General features: G+C 45.4%; 1 protein-coding gene across 2 annotated transcripts in view; it reads left to right on the top strand.

The window, feature by feature from the left end:
• The window catches only part of EFCAB6 (EF-hand calcium binding domain 6), a 1,227,964-nt gene that overhangs the window by 889,315 nt on the left and 316,189 nt on the right, over positions 1–22,460 (top strand). For both annotated transcript variants that reach the window (XM_069628134.1, XM_069628133.1), the window contains one exon: positions 9,707–9,898. In XM_069628134.1, coding sequence (XP_069484235.1) covers positions 9,707–9,898 — 192 coding nt within the window. The remainder of the gene's footprint in view (positions 1–9,706; positions 9,899–22,460) is intronic.

Below are 22,460 nucleotides of genomic sequence, written 5' to 3'. Positions count from 1 at the left end.
TGCCCCTCTGACTGCCCTCACCACTCCGAAGAAACCCAAGAAGGTAACTTGGACCGACGAGTGTGAGAAGGCTTTCAATGGCTTAAGACTCCTTGTGCCAGGCCCCTGTCCTCAGGGCCCCTGATTATCAAAGACCTTTTATTGTGCAGACGACGCCTCTGACACTGGGATAGGAGCTGTACTATCGCAAGTAGATGAGAAGGGTAAGGAACACCCTATTGGTTTTATTTGTCGCCAGTTTAAGGACAGAGAGCTCAGATGGTCCACAGTGGAGAAAGAATGGTTCTCTGTTGTGTGGGCCCTACGGAAGCTGAGGCCCTACCTCTATGGGACCCACTTCACTGTGCAAACTGACCATAAGCCCTTAAAGTGGCTAATGAACATGAAGGGAGAGAATCCAAAGTTGCTTAGGTGGTCCATAAGTCTACAAGGCTTCGACTTCACTATTGAGCATAGGCCAGGTGTCCAACATAGCAATGCTGATGGGTTGTCCAGAATGTTTAACCGACCTGAACACGAGACTCATCCAGGGGTGGGAAAGATTTCTTAATTGTGGGTAATTTTCCTTCCATGTGGCAACCCCTAAACTTTTTGCTGTTGTTTTCACCATGATCTAGACTTTGCCAGAGAAGTGCAGCCTTCTGCCGCACTCCTCTGGGCTTTCGCTCCATTCTTACGGGGAAACTGACATGCCCTTAAGACAGTCAGTACCGGGAAACGTTGTTTTCCGTAGTTTCTGTATCATGTTGCAGCTTTCATGCAACATGGCACAAGAGGGCACTGTAAGCTAAGTTACTGCTCTCTTGGGTCTCTAGTCTTCTACAGGCCCTAGATACTCTCTTTGGATTGTAAATGAACGTTGCAAGTGAATCACAGACGGGATTGGTGGCAGCGATCGTTTCTTGTGTTTTTGAGCTCCTTTTGGTGTTTTAAGCGCGTTTCTCGCGCTTAGCCCAAAATGGTGGCCTGGCTCCCAAAATGGCCAGACCACGAGGCTCTTTGTCCTGTCCGCTGACCGTCTTGCCCCCTTCACCTCCCCCAGGTCAAGCTGACCCGGGGCCTTCCTTATTTGGGCATGTACTTTCCCGCAAAACACAGATGCTTTCGCTGGCTTCTACAGGCCTGTGTGTGCCTCCAGGATGGAGGCTGGGATGTCTGGTCCCAATACACATCCTGGGCGCCAGAGAGTCTAGGGTGGTGTGAATGCCTGGGACCCCCGTGGTCCGTGATGAGGTCCACAGATGGTGTGAGTGTTTTATGAGCGGATCTCCCATTGGGTCCCCTCCGTTTTGGCGCGAAGGGAACCGTGGATAAGAGGGGGCTGGAAACGCCACTACCATGTCGATCTCCTGAGTTCTCACGAACAGATGAATACAGGAGCCAAGTATCCTGCAACCACAAGGCTGAACTGAGGAATCGCTGGTGACCCGCTGAAGGACTGCTCCTCTGCACTGCTGTTGCTGTGTGAAACCCTTTCTACCTCTGATCGAACGAGAAGGCCTGTACTGGTACTTCGACCCTTGGAATAGTGGGAACAACTATTCTTGGCATCTTCACCATCTCCTGCACGTAAGCCTTCGGAAGTGTCTCTGGGCCATCCAGCAGACTGACCAGCCTACCCAGGAGCCTTGCTCTGTAACCGCCGTCAGGTTGTGTTGTATTACGAGTCCTTGTCACTCTCACACGATTCGTACACTTGGCATTCCCAGGTCTGAAGTGAGTAGTGTACATTTGGCTGAAATACACCTGGCCGCTCCGTTGCCCTGCTGTGGCTACAAACTGTGCGGGTTCACTGCGTTTGGGACGCCCTCAACTCAACTTCTGCTGCTGCGGAATCTACACGACGACAAGACGTCCCCAGCTCCTATCTGAACCTGCCAGCACTGAAACTGACGCGGAGAAGCCTGGGTCTGCTTGCATCGGGGACCGGTGAGTAGCATCGCTAGGAACTGGTCGCCCTCCTGCAGGAGCCCATAGCTTTTCCCTGCTGTGTCTAACAGCACGCCTTTCCGTACTCGCGTTCTGCTTCTGCCCACAGTGGAGGCTGCGCTTGAGTCACAGAGCTCTGTTCATCTTCATTTGTTCACCGAACTAAACTGCCTGATTCCCTCGAAGAGACTCCCCTTTTTGCCCGTTGGCACCAGCGTGTGCAGCTAGTTTTGAGCACAAGACTCCACTCTTCGTAGGGCTTGGACTTCCTTTTAGTTAGGTGCCTCTGAAGGCGAACTGGGTCTAATTATTATTCGCACTGCCTGTTTTCCTCCCCATCTAGGTGGTCTACACATTTCGTGCGTCTAACTCGTTAGACTCGTTTGTATTTGTATATATATTGTATTGGTTTGGTATGTGTTGGTTTACTTGAGTTTTATTGTGATTTCTCGCTACAGTCAATGTTACAAATGCCTTGTAATAAATGTGTATATATTGTTAATAGAACTCCTGCTTGGAGTAATTTGTAAGTGTCCTTGCTTTGTGTGCTCATTGCGGGCTTTCAGTCACCCTCACCCCGCTTGAGACCTAGCCTTGACCGCCGCGATCGCTACCTTGATTGGTCTGGCTTGTCCAGAGGTTACCCTGTTCCAAGAAACTAGGCTGGCCTTCTGAACCTCTGCGCCTCCAGGACAGAGTTCAGAAATCTGTCTTAACAGGGCACAGGAGAACACTCCTTGCGGGTGATGAACAAATCAGTAACTTTAAAAAACCAAGTCAGTTGTTTTGGCAGTACATTGTCGAAAATGTGTTTGTTTGCTGAAGGAAAGGAAACTCTCGTAACAGTCCAGAGAACTGTACTTTCTGTTTCTTTCTATGCTCAGCATTTCAATTTAAACATGTGTTCTGCGTTTACTGACTGTAGCATCTCTCTGCATCTTGTTTAACTGATAACGTATTACATAGGGATCCTGAGTTACAGAAGAAGGCTCTCAAGCTGTTGTACCTCTGAGCATTGATGCTATAAGAAACCTCAGTACGCCTCTTGTTGATTTTGTCTAGGCTGTGGTGAGGAAGGGCAGGCAAAAGTATAGGCTGTATTATGTGACCTGTCATTTTACTTCCTATGTCAGGGTTACAAGCAAGGCTCTGATAAGAATTTGCTTCCTACGTAGAGTGAAATTATTTTTCAGGGTGTAAAAAAAGTAATTTGCTTTACCAACAGGAATATTTTAGGCTTATTAAAAGATGTTCTTTGCCCTTAAAATTTGTCTTAAGATTGGTCAGAAATATTATTAGAGTTCCTTCCTATGCCAATGCTCTGCTGATCACTGATTCAAAAATAATATCAGTGGAGTTTTGTGGGCAGAAGCCAGGGGTTGGTTCCTATGTGTTCATTGTTTCCCATTTTTATTGGGTTGGGCACATTTTGGGGTTTTTAGGGATTAAAAATGGATGGTGTATATGTCTCTAAGCTGTAAGGCTGGTTTTGAGTAACTCACAGGACAACATAATGTGGATAGTAAGTAGAAGCTAGCGATTTTTGATCATCATATTCTGTGGTGTGGTTATTCTTATTCAATTATCCTTACACAAATTACGAGAGGCATGTTCTCATGGCCCTTAAATTACATTAAAGTGGCACATTAACTCCTATTGGCATGTTTTCTGACACATTCGTTTTCACCTTTATTTCCTCTGCAAATATTGTCTCCAGTCTGATTTTTGATAGCGACATCAGTTATGAAAAGCAATATTTGTTTTTTTGCAATACACCTCAGTGTTTTTCCAGTGACATAAAGCACACATTTTTCTCTGCACACAAGTACTTTTGCTAGCTACTGTGGCATATCTTGAGGTCTTGAACTAATTAATGAGTTCTCTTTATGATCACATATAAAATATATTTTTCTTAACCTATGTGTTTTGGAAAGAATGTTGTAAGATGCACATTCTATGCAGATTAGTGAAGCATTTCAGTGGTTTTGAAGGGGCAATTCCTTTCCAAACTCTCTTCGGAGATGGTAGCTCCCTAACTACGCATGCTCTCAAAGTGGTTTACCTCATTAGTCAATTGCGCACATGGAAAATAAAGTGCGCATGAAAGCGAACCAGTTCCGCACTAAGAGGGAACATTACTTCCCAGTACCTTAAGAGGGTTAGGACCTTCAAAAAGACTGATGGTACCCCTTGGGCTACCTGGGTGTGTGAATTTTTGAAAAACGTAGATGGTTGGATTAAGGGTTACAGAGTGAACTCCTTTGAAGGAATGAGTAATCTATTTTTGTTAGTCTATTTTTGATGCCTGTTCTCCTGAGCTGAGACAGCACTTGGCTGACTCAAAAGTGATTGAATTTAGCAAAGGCTGCTGACTTGTGGGTGGCCACTCACAAGGATTCTGGGGCCACTCACAAAAAGGATCAAGGGAAGCAGCACAAGAAAGATGGAAAAGAGAATTCAAATTCCAACCACCCAAAAGAGGGCCACAAACAGAAAAGGGGTAAGCCACATGGGAAACCAAGTCAGTCTAGTGAAACCTCTGTTGCTAAACCAGAGGGAGGTCAGCAGAAGCCCCCATTACACAAACCATTTGGTAAATGTTATGCTTCTTGGTCAACTGATCATGTGAAAGGGGATCCCAGATGCAAGGGTAAACCTTCAGGGGTCCACACTGCCTCCTTAGCCTTCATCCCTGAGGCTGACGTTCATATGGCTAGTGATAACTTTCAAGTATTGGCTGAAGACCCCATTGGAGTCTCAGCCAGTGTTTCTTTAGTCTCCCTGGGTCTGTGGGAACAGCAGAATGTAGATGTGATAACTCTATTCCAGATAATACCAAAAAATATTACAAGGACAGTGTACTTTTGAATGGCAAGGAGACCCCTGCCTTTAGAGACACTGGGGCCAGCATTACTGTAGTGGATGAAACTTTTTTTCAGGCCAGAGGATGTTGCTAAGGCACATAAGGCTCCAACTAAGCTTTCTGGAGGCCCACTCCAGATGATTCCTAGACTACCAGCTCTCATCCAGTGCAACAATATGACTGTTGGGATTCCTTTCAGTGTACATAGTGAGGTGCCTGGGAGAGTCCTGCTGGGGAATGACTTAAAGGGCCTGATTCATGGAAGTGTTTTATAATGGTGCAATCCCATAGGAAAACGTTCCATGAATCAGGCCCAAAGACTCTTGGAGTTGTATCAAGCACACCCAGGCCTCCCAGTAAAAGGAAGCAGGAGCAGATGAGATTGGCCAGAGAGGCAACTTTAGGTGACTCTCAAGAGGAAGTTACAGAGGAACCTATAACTTCCAGTCCACAGGAAGGACACCCTTCAACTTCTAGGACAAGGAAGGAGACACCCAAGGTCTCAGGAAAGAAGAAAGGTGTCACACCTGTTCAAATGACGAGGACATCCCTGAGAGGACAGTCCAAGGTCAAACCTGTGACCCCTCCACCGGCTGATGCTGAGTGTGAGGAACAACCAGAGAATGGTGATACAGCTGCTGGTGAAACAGAGCTGGAAGATGCCCTTCCCTACGTTGGAGATCTGGATCCTAAAGACCATCCTGAGCTGCATACTTTCCTTGTAGAAGGTAGACCCTGTAGGGCAGACTTCAGCAGAGGACAAAGATAGTATCTTACTCTTGAAGGACTTTGCCAACAGGCAGCTTCCCAGCTGGATGGGCAAGAGCCAGGGAAGCACAGGCTGTACTGGGAGGATGGCCTCCTTTACAGTGAGCCTATTGAGTCTACCCCAGGGGACTACAGAAGACTTGTAGTGCCTCAGGTGGTGAGACCCCAGTTTCTACAGTTAGCCCATGAGATTCCTTAACTGGTCAGCTTATACCAAAGGCTGGGTTAACTATTGCCAAGAGGACAAGGCTGGTGCAGTCTCCCACAGGGTACTGCATACAATCTTGCCTAACAGAGTGTGTGTGTGTGTGTGTACATATATATGTATATATATATATATATATATATATATATATATATATATATATATACATATATATATGTACATATAAATATGTACATATAAATATGTACATATATATATATATATATATATATGTATATATATGCATATATATATATGTATATAGTGTGTGTGTTTATGTATTTAAATTAACTGTATGTGTATGTTGGGTCAGTGGTGTGTTTGTTTTTATGCATGCGTGCATACAAGGAATTGGGTGACTGGTGGGTGAATGCATGGCTGAAAGTGTTGTATGCGCCAGCCCCACCCCTAAATGCAGCAGCCCAGGGGCCACTAAATTTAGGAGTGGGGGCTGCTAGCCTTCTTTACCCTTGATGCACGGAACCATGCATTAAAGGTAAAGCAAACATTAGGCTAGAGACAGCGTCAGGGCCTTTCCGCCCTTTTAGTTTAAAGGGGTCTGTGGGCACCCCAACAATTACCCCCATGTTGCCAGTCAGCAATCTTGTAACACAGCAATATATTCTTTTCTATATTCCTTTTGTTCTGGGACTTGAAATGAGCACTTTGAAGTGCTTGCCTTACAATCTGCGTTTGCTGGTGCCTTTCCGGCTGTCACTTCCCTGGAGTATACAGAAGTGTTATCACCTTGTTGCCTTTTAACACTGGTTCCTCCACATCAGCCACTTGCTGACAAAAAAGGAATGAAAGATTTTCAATGGACACTTAGTGTTTCAGCTCCCTGCTGGCTGGCCCTCTCGTGATAATTGGCAGCTATTAACCCCTGGCTGTATTTCTTTGTCTCCATTATTAGGTATGCACGCAATGGGTGCCTCAAACTGTGTTCTGCTCTAAGCAATAGGGGGCCCCCAAGTGTTCTGTAGAAATACCCCCCCACTCATCTTCAGCCAGGCCTAGCTAAAGAAAGCATTCATGTTTTCAGGTTGCTAGACTGGCCTACACTGAATGTTGGCCAGTCTAGCCAGTAGTAAAAGTTAGTGTACAGGCAGTCTGGATATACTTTCTGTGGCATGGTATTTTTTACTGGCTGTGAGTCCTTGTATGGTAATGCTGGCATATATTGGTTCAGCCTACATGGACATGTACTGGAACAGCCAGCATGAAAATGTTTTTATACTGGCATACGTTGTGGGCAAGGGGGCATTAAATGCTTTGGAAAATGCCCCTGTGCACAGTTTGTGACTGGCATCTCTTGGGGTTTTCCATGTGCTACCATACAAAACCAATTGCAAACTGTATGGCTTTTTGCACAATTTTTCAAGAAAGAACAGTAAAACGCACCATTTTAATCCATTGTTTTAAAAAAACATTTGTGTGAGAAACCCTCTCAAGCACACAGTGTTTGGTTTGGGCTCCCTCACTGTGCTCTGTTGATACCACATAATTGGTGCAAACATTTAAGCCTCTCCAGTTAAAATATTCATGAGCCGCCACTGAACATCATCTACCTGTTACTGTGTATGCTGTGTGTTTTAATGCGCACACAGGGGCAGGACGCTCCCTAATGCTGGTGTCACGCACCACATGCCGTCATCCCATCATGTCTATATGTCTGGAATAAACTTGTCTTCAGTAGAGAAACGTAACTTTGCTGTAGGTGATTTGCTGTAATAATAATAATGAACCATATTTGCGTTCCTCCACACAAACTGAAGGGGAGATTTCTCACGTCTTCTGTTTGCGGTGGTGCTGCATAAGGGGCCTCAGCACACCGTGTGACAGGCCGGTGTGCTCATACCTTTGGGAACCTTTATCCATGCTTTTCCCCCCTCCTCTCTGTCCTCCGCCTTCACCTGCACACCCTTGATGCTCTGCTACATGCTCATTCCTCCACCCATCCCGGGTTCCCCATGTGGTTAGTCTCAGGATTCAGCCCTCCCTCACAATCACCTTGTCTCCTTTGGAGCTTATAGTGCCCCTCTCTCGTCTCTCATTCTCCTCTATGGGCTTGCGAGTGTTCCTCCTCACCTCCGCTCCACTCCACTCCACTTCACATCCTCCGTCTTCTCCTGATGTTGCTCCTCTTCCTTACCTCACAACCTCCTTCTCATCCTCTCCTTTTCACTCACTATCCTCTTATTCTCTCCAAATCTTGGTATTCACTTCTCCTTCTTTTTCATCCACCTCCTCTAACTACTGATGTTCTTCCTCTCTACTTCTCCTTTCTTTTCACCCTTCACCTGTCGTCCTGCTCCATTTGATCTCTTCTACACCCTTCTCCAAATGTGTTTCTTCTCCTTATATCCACACCACTCTCTGAAGAATGACTTCCCTTATATAAGGGTCTGGCCCTATCCATAGGGACTACCCATGCCCAATAGGTTTCAGGTGTGAACATTCCTGTGTGTGTCTATTGGATTGGTTACCCTCCCATGATGCATGGTTCTCTTGCTGTTTTAGCGGTCCTCCCTTCTACACTGCATATGTTGAAAGCTCAGTCCACCATCTTGGATCTATAAAGTGTTTGTATGTGAGAGAGAGCAACTGTGCAGGCGCTGAGCGCTCTGCAACCGTCCAGCACTACCTTGCTCAGGAGCAGTTGTCTCAAAAAAGAGAGTCTCTACACATGGATACTCTAGTGCTGTCATAGTCACTAAATGGTTGGTTAGTGTCACTGGGTGTTAATAGAGGCCCTTGGTCGGGTCTTTGCGCTCTCACAGTTTTCCCTTGGGACTTCTTCACTTCAGGGAAAGGGGCTTGAGTTGCCAACAATAGCAGGGTAGTGGACAGTCTTAAAGAGCCTGTCATCGGTAGCCTTTCAAAGTGGCAAGCCTATGCCTCTAGTCCTTGGCATGATAGGGTTAGAACAGAGATTCTCCCCACTCCACCCATAGGCCCAGAATGACGTGCCTTGTGGCGGTCACCTCACCATCCACCTCCATAGTCAGGCAGGGAACTTTGTCACAGCAACACAGAAGTGCATAGATAGGCCAAAGAGAACATGAGCATGGAGAGAAAAAACATTTACAGCAAGTCATTCTTACAACTCCATAAATAGCAAGAAATGTCCTCCCGGTTTAAACTGAGATTCTTTTCATGGCAGCCTGTTTACATAAGTCTTCGAGACGGCATTCAATTCAAAATGTTCCCACTGATTTTGAGTTTGTTTAATGAATGTTTTCTTTGCCGTTACTGTGCCATCTTTATTTTGTACATTTTTGGGTGCTCTTTATTTTCACCATAGTTTGCTTTTAAATGATCAGTATAGCCCATAGCAGAGCCCACCGTGCATAATGTTGGATATGAATCTGCTTCTGTATGGTGTGTTTATGTACCCACACGTTTGCTTCCCTGCTAGGGGCGTGCTATAGAATACCACATGCATACATATTTAAGCCATCTATTGGTCCACAAGCCATCAGGTGTTTAGGTCAATACCTGTTCTTGAAATCTGATTTTCCAGTGTTTTTATAATGTTTTGTTGGGTATTCAGTCACAAAAGGGAGGTTTAAATGCTGACATCCAAAGATCCTACATCGGTAATCCACTGTACGGGGGAAAGGATGGTGAGGGTTGGGTTAAAGCGTGTGCACCACTGAAAAAAAATCTAAAAAATGTGAATTCCGTAAGAAGCCTTAATTGATGTCTGCATTTAAAACAATGGTCTTATAACAGATCTGTTTTGCTTAATTCAGATCTTTTAATGTGTTCTATTTGAAATATTAAACAATCTAACTATTATGTTGCGACTCCCTAATCTTTTAAGAGAGCCAAGTCAGTCATTAAGGCTGCTAAGTGTTTACAAATCTTGAACATAGATATGTTTTTTGTCATTTCCAACACAGCCTGTATTTTGACTCCCAGTGTTTGATTTTCCACAGGCATTTTCTGCATTTGATAAGCAGAGAAATGGGACAGTGAATCATGTGGATTTCCTCCAAGTACTTGAAAGCTTTTGTTTTAAACTAACAGAAAGGCAATTGAAATATCTTCTCACTAAACTGACATTTAATGAAAATCATGAAGTACATTGGAAAACCTTCCTAAATAATTGCAACCTTTTGAATGCTGAGGTACGTGACCTATACAAGTTGTTCTATTAAATCAAAATATCTGCAAACTGCTTAAAATATCAACTGTCATGCATTTTAATTAAACGTTATGAAATGGAGAGGAGGAGCATCAGTGGTTAGAGAGGGGAGGAGGTGGGTGACAAGAGGAGAAAGGAGGAGAGATACATAATCAGTGTAGTATGTTTGGATAATGCATGCAAATTGTACTTTCTTGCACAAATTCCTCCAATTTCTGTGATCCATCTGGCTTCAACTACCTTGAATGCATTCTCATCTTTTTGAGAAGTGGACCTAAAAATGGTGGGACGTCAATGGTATCAGATCCAATATGACAGAATAACGAAACATGCTATGCCTTTAATTGCAATTTTTTTTATAGTGTTAATTTGTTTTAATGACTTTTACTTCATCTTCGGTTGGCCAGTGTCACAACACTGAGTAGGATCAACATGAGGTGAAAGGAAAGATGTATGTTTAAACAAAGGTTTAGAATGGGCTATTTACAGGTTTGGGCCAACCTAGGAAAGTGCAATGAAAAGCTTCAATAACAATTAGATGACTCCTCCTTGGTATAAGTCTAAGTCTTGATTTATAGATCTTAGGCCCAATCTCCTCCCCAGGGTAGCTATTCATTCACAGTCACTCACAGTTCCTGGGGCTTTTAACTGTCCCCATCACTTCTTTTATGTCTCATTGTTTGGTAGTCTCTGATACTCTCCTTCCCATTCTTCGATCCCGGGAAACCACTGTTCTTGGTCTCCGGGTCCTATGTGCACTCGCTCAATAGGGCGGAACAGGATTGAAGTGGGGACTGAGAGTGATTATCAAGACCCCTATTTTTCTGTCAAGAGGCTGGTAAACAGTTTATCTAGAGATCTTTTGTTTGTTTGTTTGTTTGTTTAGAATTTATTGTGCGCACCGGACCCTGGAGTATAAGGGCGCAAAAAGTAAGAATATGTACAGCTTAGAGCATAGGTTACAGGTTACAGTTACAAGTTACAGACATTACCAGTTACAGAAATTACCAGTTACAGGTGCAAGTTTACAATACAGGTTTACAATCGTATGATGCAGATACTGTGTAGCAAACAGGCGTGAGCATTATCATGGGTTCAATTAGCAGTTGCTGTCGTTAGCCAGTTAATTACAATTTGCCTGAATTTGGAAAATGAATGTTCTAGCCTCGCAGTAATGGGTAATTCGTTCCACAATTGAGCAGCTTTGACTGGGAAACTAGCTCCGCCTATGGTGGTCAGTTTAAAGCGTGGTACTTGTAGGCGGTTGGTGTAAGCAAGTCTGGTTTGTCTTGTGGGGTGTGTTCTGGTGAATCTGTCCTTAAGGTATTGGGGGGCTTTGTTGTGTAGAGATTTGTATGTGAGAGATGCCGTTTTGAGTCTGATTTTCTCGTGGGTGGAGAGCCATTTGTGTTTCCTTCTTATTACTGTAATGTGTTCTCTCCTGGGGATGTTCAATGCCGCTCGGAGGGCCTTGTTTTGCTGTATCTGGATTTTGTTTATGATAGATTTATTGGCTCCTATGTACAGTGCGTTACAATAATCTAGTTTGGAGATGATAAGGGCTCTGGCTAAAGTTAGACAGCTGTGCTGGGACAGGAATTGTTTTCCTGCTCTAATGAGCTTACATGTGTAGGCTGTCGAGGAAGCTAGGGAGTTTACCTGTTTGGAAAATGATAGGGTAGAATCAAGGTAGATCCCTAATGTTTTAACTTCTTTGGTAACTTGTATGCAGTTCCCATCTATGATAAAGGAAGAGTAGTTTGTGCTTAGTTTTTTGATGAGGGGTGCGGTGCCTAGGATAAGAAGCTCAGTTTTATCATCGTTCAGGCATAGGCCATGGGTTGCCATCCATGCCTGAACGATGCTGTATATTTTGTTCACCATTGCTAGATCTTTTTCGTAAACCCCTGTGAGTGGGAGGAGGATCTGGGTATCATCAGCGTAGTTGGTATACGTGATACCCAGAAGGTCCAAATCATCAAACAGAGGCTTAGTGAATATGTTATATAGCGTTGGTGAAACGCATGATCCCTGTGGCACGCCGCAGGTAATAGGGATGGGGTCTGCAGCTGCTATAGGTGAGAAAACCCTCATAGTGCGGTCACTGAGGAAGGATTGTATCCATGCTATAGCCTCAGTGGAGAAGTGTGCTGCTGAGTCTAGGTGGTTACATAGGACTTTATGGTCCACTAAATCAAAAGCGGCCGATAGGTCTAGTAGCAGGAGGAGTGCTGGTTTTCCAGAGTCTCTTACTTTGTCTATTTGGGCTTTCAGGTCAATCAATGCAGTTTCTGTGCCGTGAAGAGGGCGGAAGCCAGATTGTCGGGAGCCTAGTAGTTGGTTTTGTTCCAGGAAACTCTGGATTTGTATATATGCCACCTTATCCAGTATCTTCAGAAGGAATGGTACCGTAGTAATAGGTCTATAGTTAGTGGGTATGGTGGGGTCTAGAGTAGCCTTTTTTAAGAGTGGGAGCACCCAGGACTCTTTTAAGTTACTGGGGATAATGCCTGTGGTAAAGGAGGCATTAATTAACTTGGTGATAAATGGTGCTAGATCTCGTGCGGCATCTTTGATGAGTTGTGCTGGACATAAGTCTCCTTTGCAGTTGGACGGTTTTAGACCGAGTATTACTTTCTCTACTTCTAGTATGGAGACTTTGGAGAAGTGGAATTGCGTAGTGGGTTTGGAGTTAGGAAGTGTCTTGATAGGCGGTAATATGTTGGGTGCTAGGGTCTCACGTTTTAGTTCTATTTTCTTTTGGAGGTTTCGGACTTTGTTAGAGAGGGCTTGCTGGATTTCGGAGCACCACTTTTTATCTTTAAGACAGTTGTCTTGAGGTGTTATTGGGTTTTCCAGTTCTCTGAGTATGGCGAACAGTTCTTTAGTACTTGATTTGGCTTGTGTGATTCTGTTATTGTAGGTCTCTTGTTTAGCTAAGATGATTTCTTTTTTGTAATGAGAAGAGATTTTAGCTAGTTTCAGTTTATTTTCTGGGCTGGGGTTAATTTTCCATGTATTTTCCCATTTCCTTTTTTCTAATCTCAGATTTTTTAAGAGAGGGGTGAACCAGTTGTTCAGGTGGTTCTTTGGCTTGCTGTTTCTGAGCTTGAGTGGTGCGATGTTGTCAAGAGTTTTGTTCATGATATTGTTAAATTCTTCCACTAGGCTGTTAGGGTTAAGGTTGTCAGGTAGAGCGACCAAAGTGGGCATGATGCCGGGGAGTAGTTTGTCTAGTGTCATGTTTTTTTTATTTCTGGTAAGTGCAGGAGGTGCACATGGTTGTTGCAGTTTGGGGGTGGCAGTGTCCAAGGAGAATGAGATTAGATGGTGATCTGACCAGATTTGGGGTGAGATGGTGAGAGTGGCTATATTGCAATTGTGGTCAGCAATCCAATCAAGGGTTCTCCCTTTGATATGGGTGGGCTCAAGCACTCTTTGTGTGTAGCCCAGTTCTGATAGGGTGTTGGAGGCTGCTGTGGCTTGTAAGTCGTTGATATCATTGAAGCCAATATTGAGGTCGCCTAGTAATATTGATTGAGTAGTATCTTTAAGGTTTTCTGATAGGATGGTAGTTAAGTCTTCTATGAAATTCTTGATTGGACCTGGAGGTCTGTATATCAAATGAATGTTAAGGGTTTGTGAGTTAGCTGTAGGTGTCTTGGTGGACATTATCTCACAAGATTCAATGGTTGGTGAGGGGGTGAGTCTCATCTGGAGTTTAGTTTTGACGATGATGGCTAGTCCTCCACCTCGAGCTCCGCACCTATCCGATCTGAGGATAGTGTAATTATTGGGCACAGCTAGGGATAGTGCTGGGCCTGATGCCTCATGTAGCCAAGTTTCTGTAATGGCTAGGAAGTCGTCCTGGCTTTAGTCATGAAATCCCTGTTTTCATCTTCCTCCTCAACGGCTCAGGACCATCTTGTACCAAATGGGACTCCTCCTGCACTTATTGGATTTTTCTCTTCAATAAGTCTCTCTTCCTGTATCACCATTCGCCTCCGTCCTTTGCCATGTGCTTCTGCTGCTACCTCTCCCAGAATCACCATTGTCAGGCATCTGGTTTGCCTCCCTCCGGATTTTTGACCACTTCTCTCTTCCATTATCTTCACCTTCCACCTCCTTTACAGTCTCTTCTCCATTTGACTCCAGAATATGGTTTCCAACTTTGATACATTTCCATGCCTCCTCCCTGCCTTTCTCCTAAGTGTCACATCGGACCGTCTCAATTGTCCTCCTTCCCTTCTCTTGAATGCTCACTCTTTCTCTCTCTCTGGCATCTTCAGAAGAAATGGCGAAGGTGTCTTTGGAAGGCGCGGAGGAGGAACTAGTTTTCCTTTATTTTGGGTGGGTGGATGGGTGGGTCTGTTTTGGGGCCTTTCAACTGACATGGTTGGGGACTTTGCTGAGAAAGTCTAGGACCTGGTTTGATGAAGATTACTGGTAAGTAATCAGGCCAGCCTACCAGATTGTTAGGCTTTTACTGAATACGGAAGAAAAGACACCATCCCATTCCTCTCCTCTTCTCTCGGTTTCTGTTCACGTTCATCCTAGTGGCACAGTCTAGTCTGCGTTTTGCCACTCTTGGCCTCAATTTGGCAGTCCCACTATTGCTATTCTGGACTTTGTTTGGGCAGAAAAATTCAACATATTCACTGACAACAAAATATCTGCACTCCTCAAAGAATTTGCTTGAGTATATCTCGAGCCCATCACACAATATATTTATATAAATATTTATACTTATGTATCTTTCTTAAAACTGCCCCCAATGAAGTACTCCGTGCTCCTATAGACCCCTTTGAATTTACCCTGTACATTTTCTGTACTCCCAATCGATGATCCACCTTGACTGAATAAACATAAATCTACCCAGTGCTGATTTGCCCCAATATATAAGCTTTGACACATAACATGACAAAGCAACAAGTATGCCATAATGTGGCGACAGTCATATAAGACACACATCCACTGTACTGGAGCCCTCAGCTTTGCAGCTACTGGTCTCTCAGGCAAGGGTACAACTGTGCGTTGTACTACAATCCGTTGCACTGGATTAGATGGCCATGTTTCAGACACAGTCAAACACACAATACTACCCACCCCAACCAACACACACTTGTTAAAGATAATGCAATGGGATTCCAAGATTTCGGCGATGGAAGGAGGACGTGTCTGAGCGTCGCTCCGTCCCCCATCCGGGCCGCACCGCCAAAGAGCCCATCAAAATAGCGGAAAACTCTCACAACACCGCCTAGAGCTGGAGTTATACGGGCGGTGGACAGCCGGGACCGCCGTGAAGCTCCCGCGCGCGCCTGAGACGACCGCCGAGGAGAGAATCGCCCTCGCAGTCGGGAGAGCCCGAGGGACCCGGAGAATGGAGCCGCGACTCCCCAGAGCTGTGCGGTGTGGGACGACCCGTGCCCCCACCTCCCCCCCCACTCCTGCGCGACTTTGGGCGGCAGCGAGGACAGGAACCGCGAGGGGAAGAGAAGCAGAAGCAGCCCGCCCCTCGACAACAGCCGCCGGAGGTCAACGGATCGAAAGGCGGCCCTGGCGAGGACCGCGGGACGGCGCTGGAGCCGGCGGCGGTGAGGAGGGAAGACCAGAGGGGATCGCCGGGGGGGGTGGGGGATCGCCCACCCGCGCACATATAAACAGGTACGCGACCCTGGGGGAGAAGACTCAGTGGCATCGGCACCAGCAGGAGGGGGGGCAACAATTAACCCCCCCCTGCAGACAATAGGGGGAGATCCCATCGACGACAGTACAGAGGCGGCAGCCCAGGGGTAGCGGGCGGCCTGTACCCGAAATCCGGGAAAGTCGCGTACCCTCCCCGGACCCAGAACACTTCTCAGTGGAAGAGAGCAGGACAGTGTACGAAGTGCCTACAATTCAAAAATAAACATCAGCACATATGTCAAAATCCAGGGGGAGGACAGCGCAATTTACCCTCCAAAACCCCCAGAAGAAACAGGATCAGAGCCTCCCACAACTGTGGGGGTCGGAACAGACTACCCCCTCTAGCTCCACAAGGAAAAAAACTCAAGAAGGACATCTCTTGAAAGCAACCACAGGAACATCAGACCCCAAAATGGCATCTAAAGAGGACATGAAAATGTGGTTTGGGGAATTTCAAACACAGTTCATGGCCAAAACGGAGACGCAATTTGAATCCATGAAAAATGAAATGAAGAAGGCCCTACAAGAATTAGGATCGGAGATTAAGAGCTTGGGGGAGAGGACGGACACCCTGGAGAAAATCACCCAAAATCTTGACGAAGAGACGCAACAATATGCAGAGCTCCAGGAACAACTGCTGAGACGGACTCACAATCTTGAAATACAGTGCGAGGACCTTGAAAATCGTTCACGAAGGTCGAACATAAGAATTAAAAATATGGCGGAGTCAATAGAGGACAGAGACCTGAAAAACGCCGTCCAACAGGTCTTTAAGGAGATCCTAGGCGCAAAGGAAGAAGAAGAAGTATCCATAGACAGAGTACACCGGGTGGGCCCAAAAAGAGCGGGGGAACCGGGCGCAAGGCATAGAGATGTTTTGGTAGCCCTCTCCTCTTATCCCCAAAAAGAACAGATCCTGAGGAAAGCCAGGTCAATGGACCACATTAGAATGAACGGGGAGGAGGTCCAGCTGTATCAGGACCTGGCACAGATCACATTACAGAAGCGCAGAGACATGGGCCCTGTTGTAAGATACCTAACGTCAAGGCAAATAAGATATAAATGGACATTCCCCTTTGGGCTCCTTTTCACGTGGGACGACAAACAAAGGAGGATAACTACCTGCGAAGAGGGGAGACAAATATTATGCATACACAAACAAGAGGAAGAACCTCAGAGAAGGACGAGAGATAACCAGACCCGGAATAGAGCTGATTCCTACTGGAAAAATACCGGAAGAAAAGGGAAAGGTCCCCACGCCAACAAATAGGTAACCACAACGAAGGCATCAGAAGGGACTATCAAATCCACACTGGAGAGAACGAGTAATCCAACTTGACAACGCTAAAGAAACAAGATGAGTCTTCCAGAATCATGAACAAGGTGCGGAGAGGGGGGAGGAGGGCACTTGGAACGTCACTTGGAATCCAAAGGGTTTTAGAACACCCTGCAAGTTATCCCTGAGAACAGTCGGGCATGGCGCGCACGGCGCAACGCCAGAGCGACCTTAGGAACCAGAGCCCGTCTCAGGGCAGTTTTGGGGGGGGGATCAGGGCAAGTTGGGGGTTGCCTCATAGGGGTGGGGGGGGGACACCGGGACTCAGCGCTTCACTCTAGGAAGGCTCCGAGACATACACTTAGGGACCAACATCCAAGAATGGGATGGGGACTAAAATCCTAACATATAACATTCGAGGCCTTAACTCTTCAGTCAAACGGAAAAAAGTGAAGCACTTCCTGAAACAGGATAGATACTACATCATCATGCTCCAAGAAACACATATTAAAACACAAGACAAGACAAAGGTCCGTTTGAAAGGGTATAACCAGATACTACAGGCAAGATACACAAGACAGAAAGGCAGGGGTCGTAATAGCCTTCAAAGACTCCTTAAAGGTACAGATCCTCCAAACAGAGGCATACAAGCAGGGGAGATATCTGTTAGTGAACACGAAAATTGAAGGGAGCTCCCTAACGCTCGCTGCTCTATATGCACCTAATACAGGGCAGGAGGGATTCCTTAAAGACACACTGGGAAAATTAGAACGTTTCGCCACAGGGAAAATAGTGCTGGGAGGAGACCTAAATATAGCGTGGGACCCCAATCTTGATAGATCGGCCCCCAGACAGCAGGGGCAATGCTCCCCCTCGAAAGCCCTGAAACAGAAAATGTCCAATCTAGCACTTGCAGATACCTGGAGGCACATTAACACTGATCAACAAGGCTTCACCTATTATTCACATGTACACCAATCAATGTCGAGGATAGACTATCTATGCGCCACCCCATGCATTCTGGGAAAAACACGGAAGGTAGAAATTGGTGCCATTTCACTTTCCGACCATGCCTCCCTTTCAATGGAAATAATGCTTACCCAACGAAGCCCCGGCTTGTGGAAATGGCGGCTCCCAGAAGAGATACTCCGAGACCCGGTAATAGGAAACACCATTCGAGAGCAAATCATTGAATACCTTGATAATAACAACCTCCCAGACATACCGATAGAAACACAATGGGAAGCCCTGAAGGCGGTTACTAGGGGTCATATAATCGCACAAAAAGCCCAAAGGGGAGAGGCTTAACCTCCAATGGGAAAGGGAGTTGGAGGCTAACATTAGCAAAATCCATGCAGAAATTATAAAGAACCCAACCATGAAGCTGCAAAGATCACTGAGACACGTACAAAGCCAATTAGATACGATTAGTACAAAAAAGCAGAAAGACATTTAATAAGATTGAAACATTGGTATTACATAAAGGCCAACAGAGCGGCAAGCTCCTGGCCAGACAGCTGAGGGGGAAAAATCAGGATAGGACAGTAAAGGCACTGCAGGACGAGAAAGGGATTAGGAAAACACAAACGACGGAAATTGGGGCCATATTTGATCACTTTTATCGGCAACTATACTCGTCCGATCACCCAGATGACTCCTCCCAAAAGACATATATAGATGGGGTGACGCTCCCGTCACTAACGGAAGTAGAGAGGCAGACGTTAGGTAAAGATATATCCCAAGAAGAGGTCATCAAAGCAATTAAAGACCTTCCCAGAAATAAGGCCCCGGGCCCAGACGGCTACATCGCTCAATTTTATAAAACTTATAGCGATATATTGGCCCCGGTCCTAACGGAACTCTTTAACTCATTCAAAGAAAAAGGCGATATCACTCCATCGATGAAAGAGGCAAAAATGCTGGTGATACACAAACAGGGAAAAGACCCAGAACTTCCAACATCATATCGCCCAATAGCATTAATAAACCTGGATGCGAAGTTGTATACTAAAATTCTAGCCACGAGACTCACGCAAATACTCCCGAGCCTGGTCCATCAGGACCAGGCGGGTTTTGTCCCCGGTAGACAAACGCACGACAATATTAGGAGGGTCCTACACATTGTGGATAAAATATAGGTATAACTCAAACCCCAGCGATAGTAATGGCCTTGGACGCGGAAAAGGCTTTTGACAGAGTCGAGTGGTCGCTCCTTTTTCATACGTTGAGGAAAATGAGGATGGGGGAGCCCTTCATTAAGATGATCAAAGCTAACTACAAATCACCCACCATCAGGGTTTCAGTGCATGGAGCGCTCTCCGAGAAAATTCAAATTGAGAGGGGGACGAAACAAGTATGCCCTTTGTCCCCCCTGCTATACGCACTTTTTCTTGAACCCCTACTATCGCGGATTAGAAGTAATAAGGAAATAAAGGGCATAGACATGGGAGGAACCGAACATAAAATAGCTGCTTACGCAGACAAAATGCTAGTGGTGCTGGGGGACCCAGAAAACTCCCTCCCAATTCTTATGCAGGAAATAGAAACATTCGGCACATTGTCAGGCCTTAAGATCAACAGACAGAAATCAGAAACACTGATACTGGCAGGAGACTTTGAGCAGATTCAATCAATTGCAGAGGATCTCCAATTAAAGGTTGCACAGCAGGGGATCAAATATCTGAGAATTACCTTGACACACAAAATACAACATCTATACGCCCAAAACTACCCCTCGAAATTAAGACAAATAAAAAGGGACCTCGAGAAGTGGAACCCATTAGCAATAACATGGTGGGGGCAGATGACGGTGATCAAGATGACCATCCTTCCCAAACTTACGTATCTGTTTCAAGCCCTACCAATAAGGCCCACCCCGAAATTCTTCGAATCCCTAACGAAAGCGGTCACGGAATACATATGGCAGGGGAAAACACTGAGAGCATCTAACACAGTTCTCACAGCGGCTAGAAAAGACGGGGGTTGTGCACTACCGCACTTTAAAAAATATTATGAGGCGGCCCAACTCTGGATATTGAAAGAATGGGTACCGGAAAACTCCCAGAGGCTGTGGGCAGCCCAAGATAGGGCAGTAGCAACCACTCCCACGAGACACCTCCTATGGGTGGGGAGGAAACATAGGCACCCCAATACACGTATAAGTGTAATTATGCAGACGGCACTAGAAATTTGGGACAGAGCCACTAAGATGGGCACACTAACAAAAAACCCAGCACCCTTCATGCCCCTATTCAAAAACCCCGAATTCCCCCCCGGACTCGAGAAGAATGCATACCTAAAATGGGAGGATGCAGGTTGCAAAATGGTGGGGGATATGTTCCAGGGAGGACAGATAAGATCATTTGAAGACTGTACCACTCTACTGAAGCTCAACGCCACAGATAAATACAGATACGACCAACTATATCACTGGTTAGACTCACCCAAAATAAGAGAAGCGGCCGCGAGAGAATTAACCCCATTTGAAAAATACATTATGACAAACGATGGTTCTAGGAAGCTGGTCTCAAACATATACAGATTTATAAATTCTCTTGGGGAGGAAGTACAATGGCCATACATTAAGAGGTGGGAAAAGACTTTGATGAAAACGATACCAAGGGAATTGTGGGAATACACATGGGAGCTGATACCCAAATTAACGAAAGCAATACACTCAAAAGAAATGTGGATGAAAATTCTCCTCCAATGGCACTACACGCCAGAAAAACTACACACCATGTTCAGGGGCATTTCCAATGCATGTTGGAGGGACTGTGGGGCAGAAGGCAACTGGCGGCATATATGGTGGGACTGCCCTAACCTACAACAATATTGGAGTGACGTTAAGGCGCACATGAAGTTAATGTTCCCAGACATGGGGGATCCAGGGGAGGAGGTGTGGCTATGTGGGATTTGGGACCCGAAAGCTAGAACCCTCACCAAAACCCAGAAAAGAAACTTTATGGGCCTACTAATCGGAGTTTGGCTGGAAATAGCCCAAAAATGGAAGCAGAAACACCCACCAATGGCAATAAACTGGATAAGAAGAGTATGGTCCCATAAAACGATGGAACAGATAACTTACAATCTTCAAGGGAACCATCAGAAATTCAGGGAGGATTAGGCAGTGACTTTGGAATACTTGCAAAGTGACTATATGGAGCAGTGGTGCCCACACAAAATATAAATAATGGACATGTTTAGTTAAACTGAACTAGAGACTCTCGGAGTGCAGAGCGGCAACAGGAACTTTCCCGGTGGGGGTGGGGGGAAGGGGGAGGTTTAGTGGGACACAGTTTGAATGTTTCTTGTTCTTCTTGTTGTAAAATCAATAAAAATATATATTTTTTAAAAAGATAATGCAACCATACTAGTCTTCTTGGCCTAAGCATTTGTTATTCCCCTGCAATGTAAAGCAGTCGTGTCATGTCATGTTCAGTCCATGGTCTACCAAATTCCCAGGTAGCCCACAGCACTTATTTCTAGGCAATAACAGTAGAGGTTGCACATACAAAACACCGTAGACATTGACTCTTTTCTGTCTACTTATTCACACTCTCCTTCACCTCAGTGTTTTGAGAGAGCCCAGGTGTCTTGGGGGTGATGAACGGGCAACCAATGTAACACTACGATCCTTCATTCCCTGTTTATCTGCATGCTTTCTGACGGGTCCAGCTTGGGGGCAGGAGTTCCATTTGAGGTGTGGATGTTTGCTTGTATGCTGGGGGAGCAAAGGGCAATTAACATCGGTCTTCGTTCCCACCATAGGGAAAGAAGCTTCTGTACCAGAATCTGGTTGAAAAACCCTAAAAGGAAAAGGACATCTGCACATCTTTCGAGTGAATGAAAATACATTTCTTTACACATTTGTAATCTTAGGCACTGTGATAACTAAACAGGAAATTGGCTGACCACACATGCATTTTTGTTATGCAGTGTCGTTAGACTGACTAGATTGATCAGGCTAGTTTGTGACTCTTTAGCCATCTTATACAAATGCGCTGTTTGATTATGTAATGCATTGCCTGTCCGGAATGTCTCAGCACTTTGAGGTCATACTAATTGCTTTTAAACGTTTTACAAATGCCACATAACATATCACCTCTCCTTAAGTTGTGGAGGGTGCCTTGCTCGGGGTTCTATTTTGGAGAAATTGAATTTATGTTTTGACAGGTTTTAATAAAATCTCAATGGGTTCATAAAGGCTTTGTAAAGTGTTTCCAAATGTATCAGCTGCCCAGACCACAATTTATCTTGCTTGTGGCAAAACTATCTTGCCTCTGAGTATGTTTTGGGGGTACATTAATTTGTGTTTCAATCCGATTTACTCCATTTTGGGCCTCAGGACTGTCCTGCTTCTCCTCTAATTTCTAGCAGGCTTGGAACTCCTGCCCCATGCAGAGGTCCAATTCGGTCCTTACAGTGGCCAGGTTGTCCAGTAAACTGCGCTGTTTTACAAAGGATATCTGGCTTCTTCCTTTTGCTACCTGTTAACTTAACTTAACCTAACTGGGCAACTGCAGCTCAGGGCAGTGGTTGGCAAGTGGTGTTATAGAAGCATATTATTTCCAGTGGAGCTCAG

Source organism: Ambystoma mexicanum, chromosome 12 (assembly GCF_040938575.1).
Source record: "Ambystoma mexicanum isolate Mex_15411 chromosome 12, UKY_AmexF1_1, whole genome shotgun sequence".
NCBI lineage: Eukaryota > Metazoa > Chordata > Amphibia > Caudata > Ambystomatidae > Ambystoma > Ambystoma mexicanum.
This window is presented reverse-complemented; position numbering and strand designations above follow the sequence as displayed.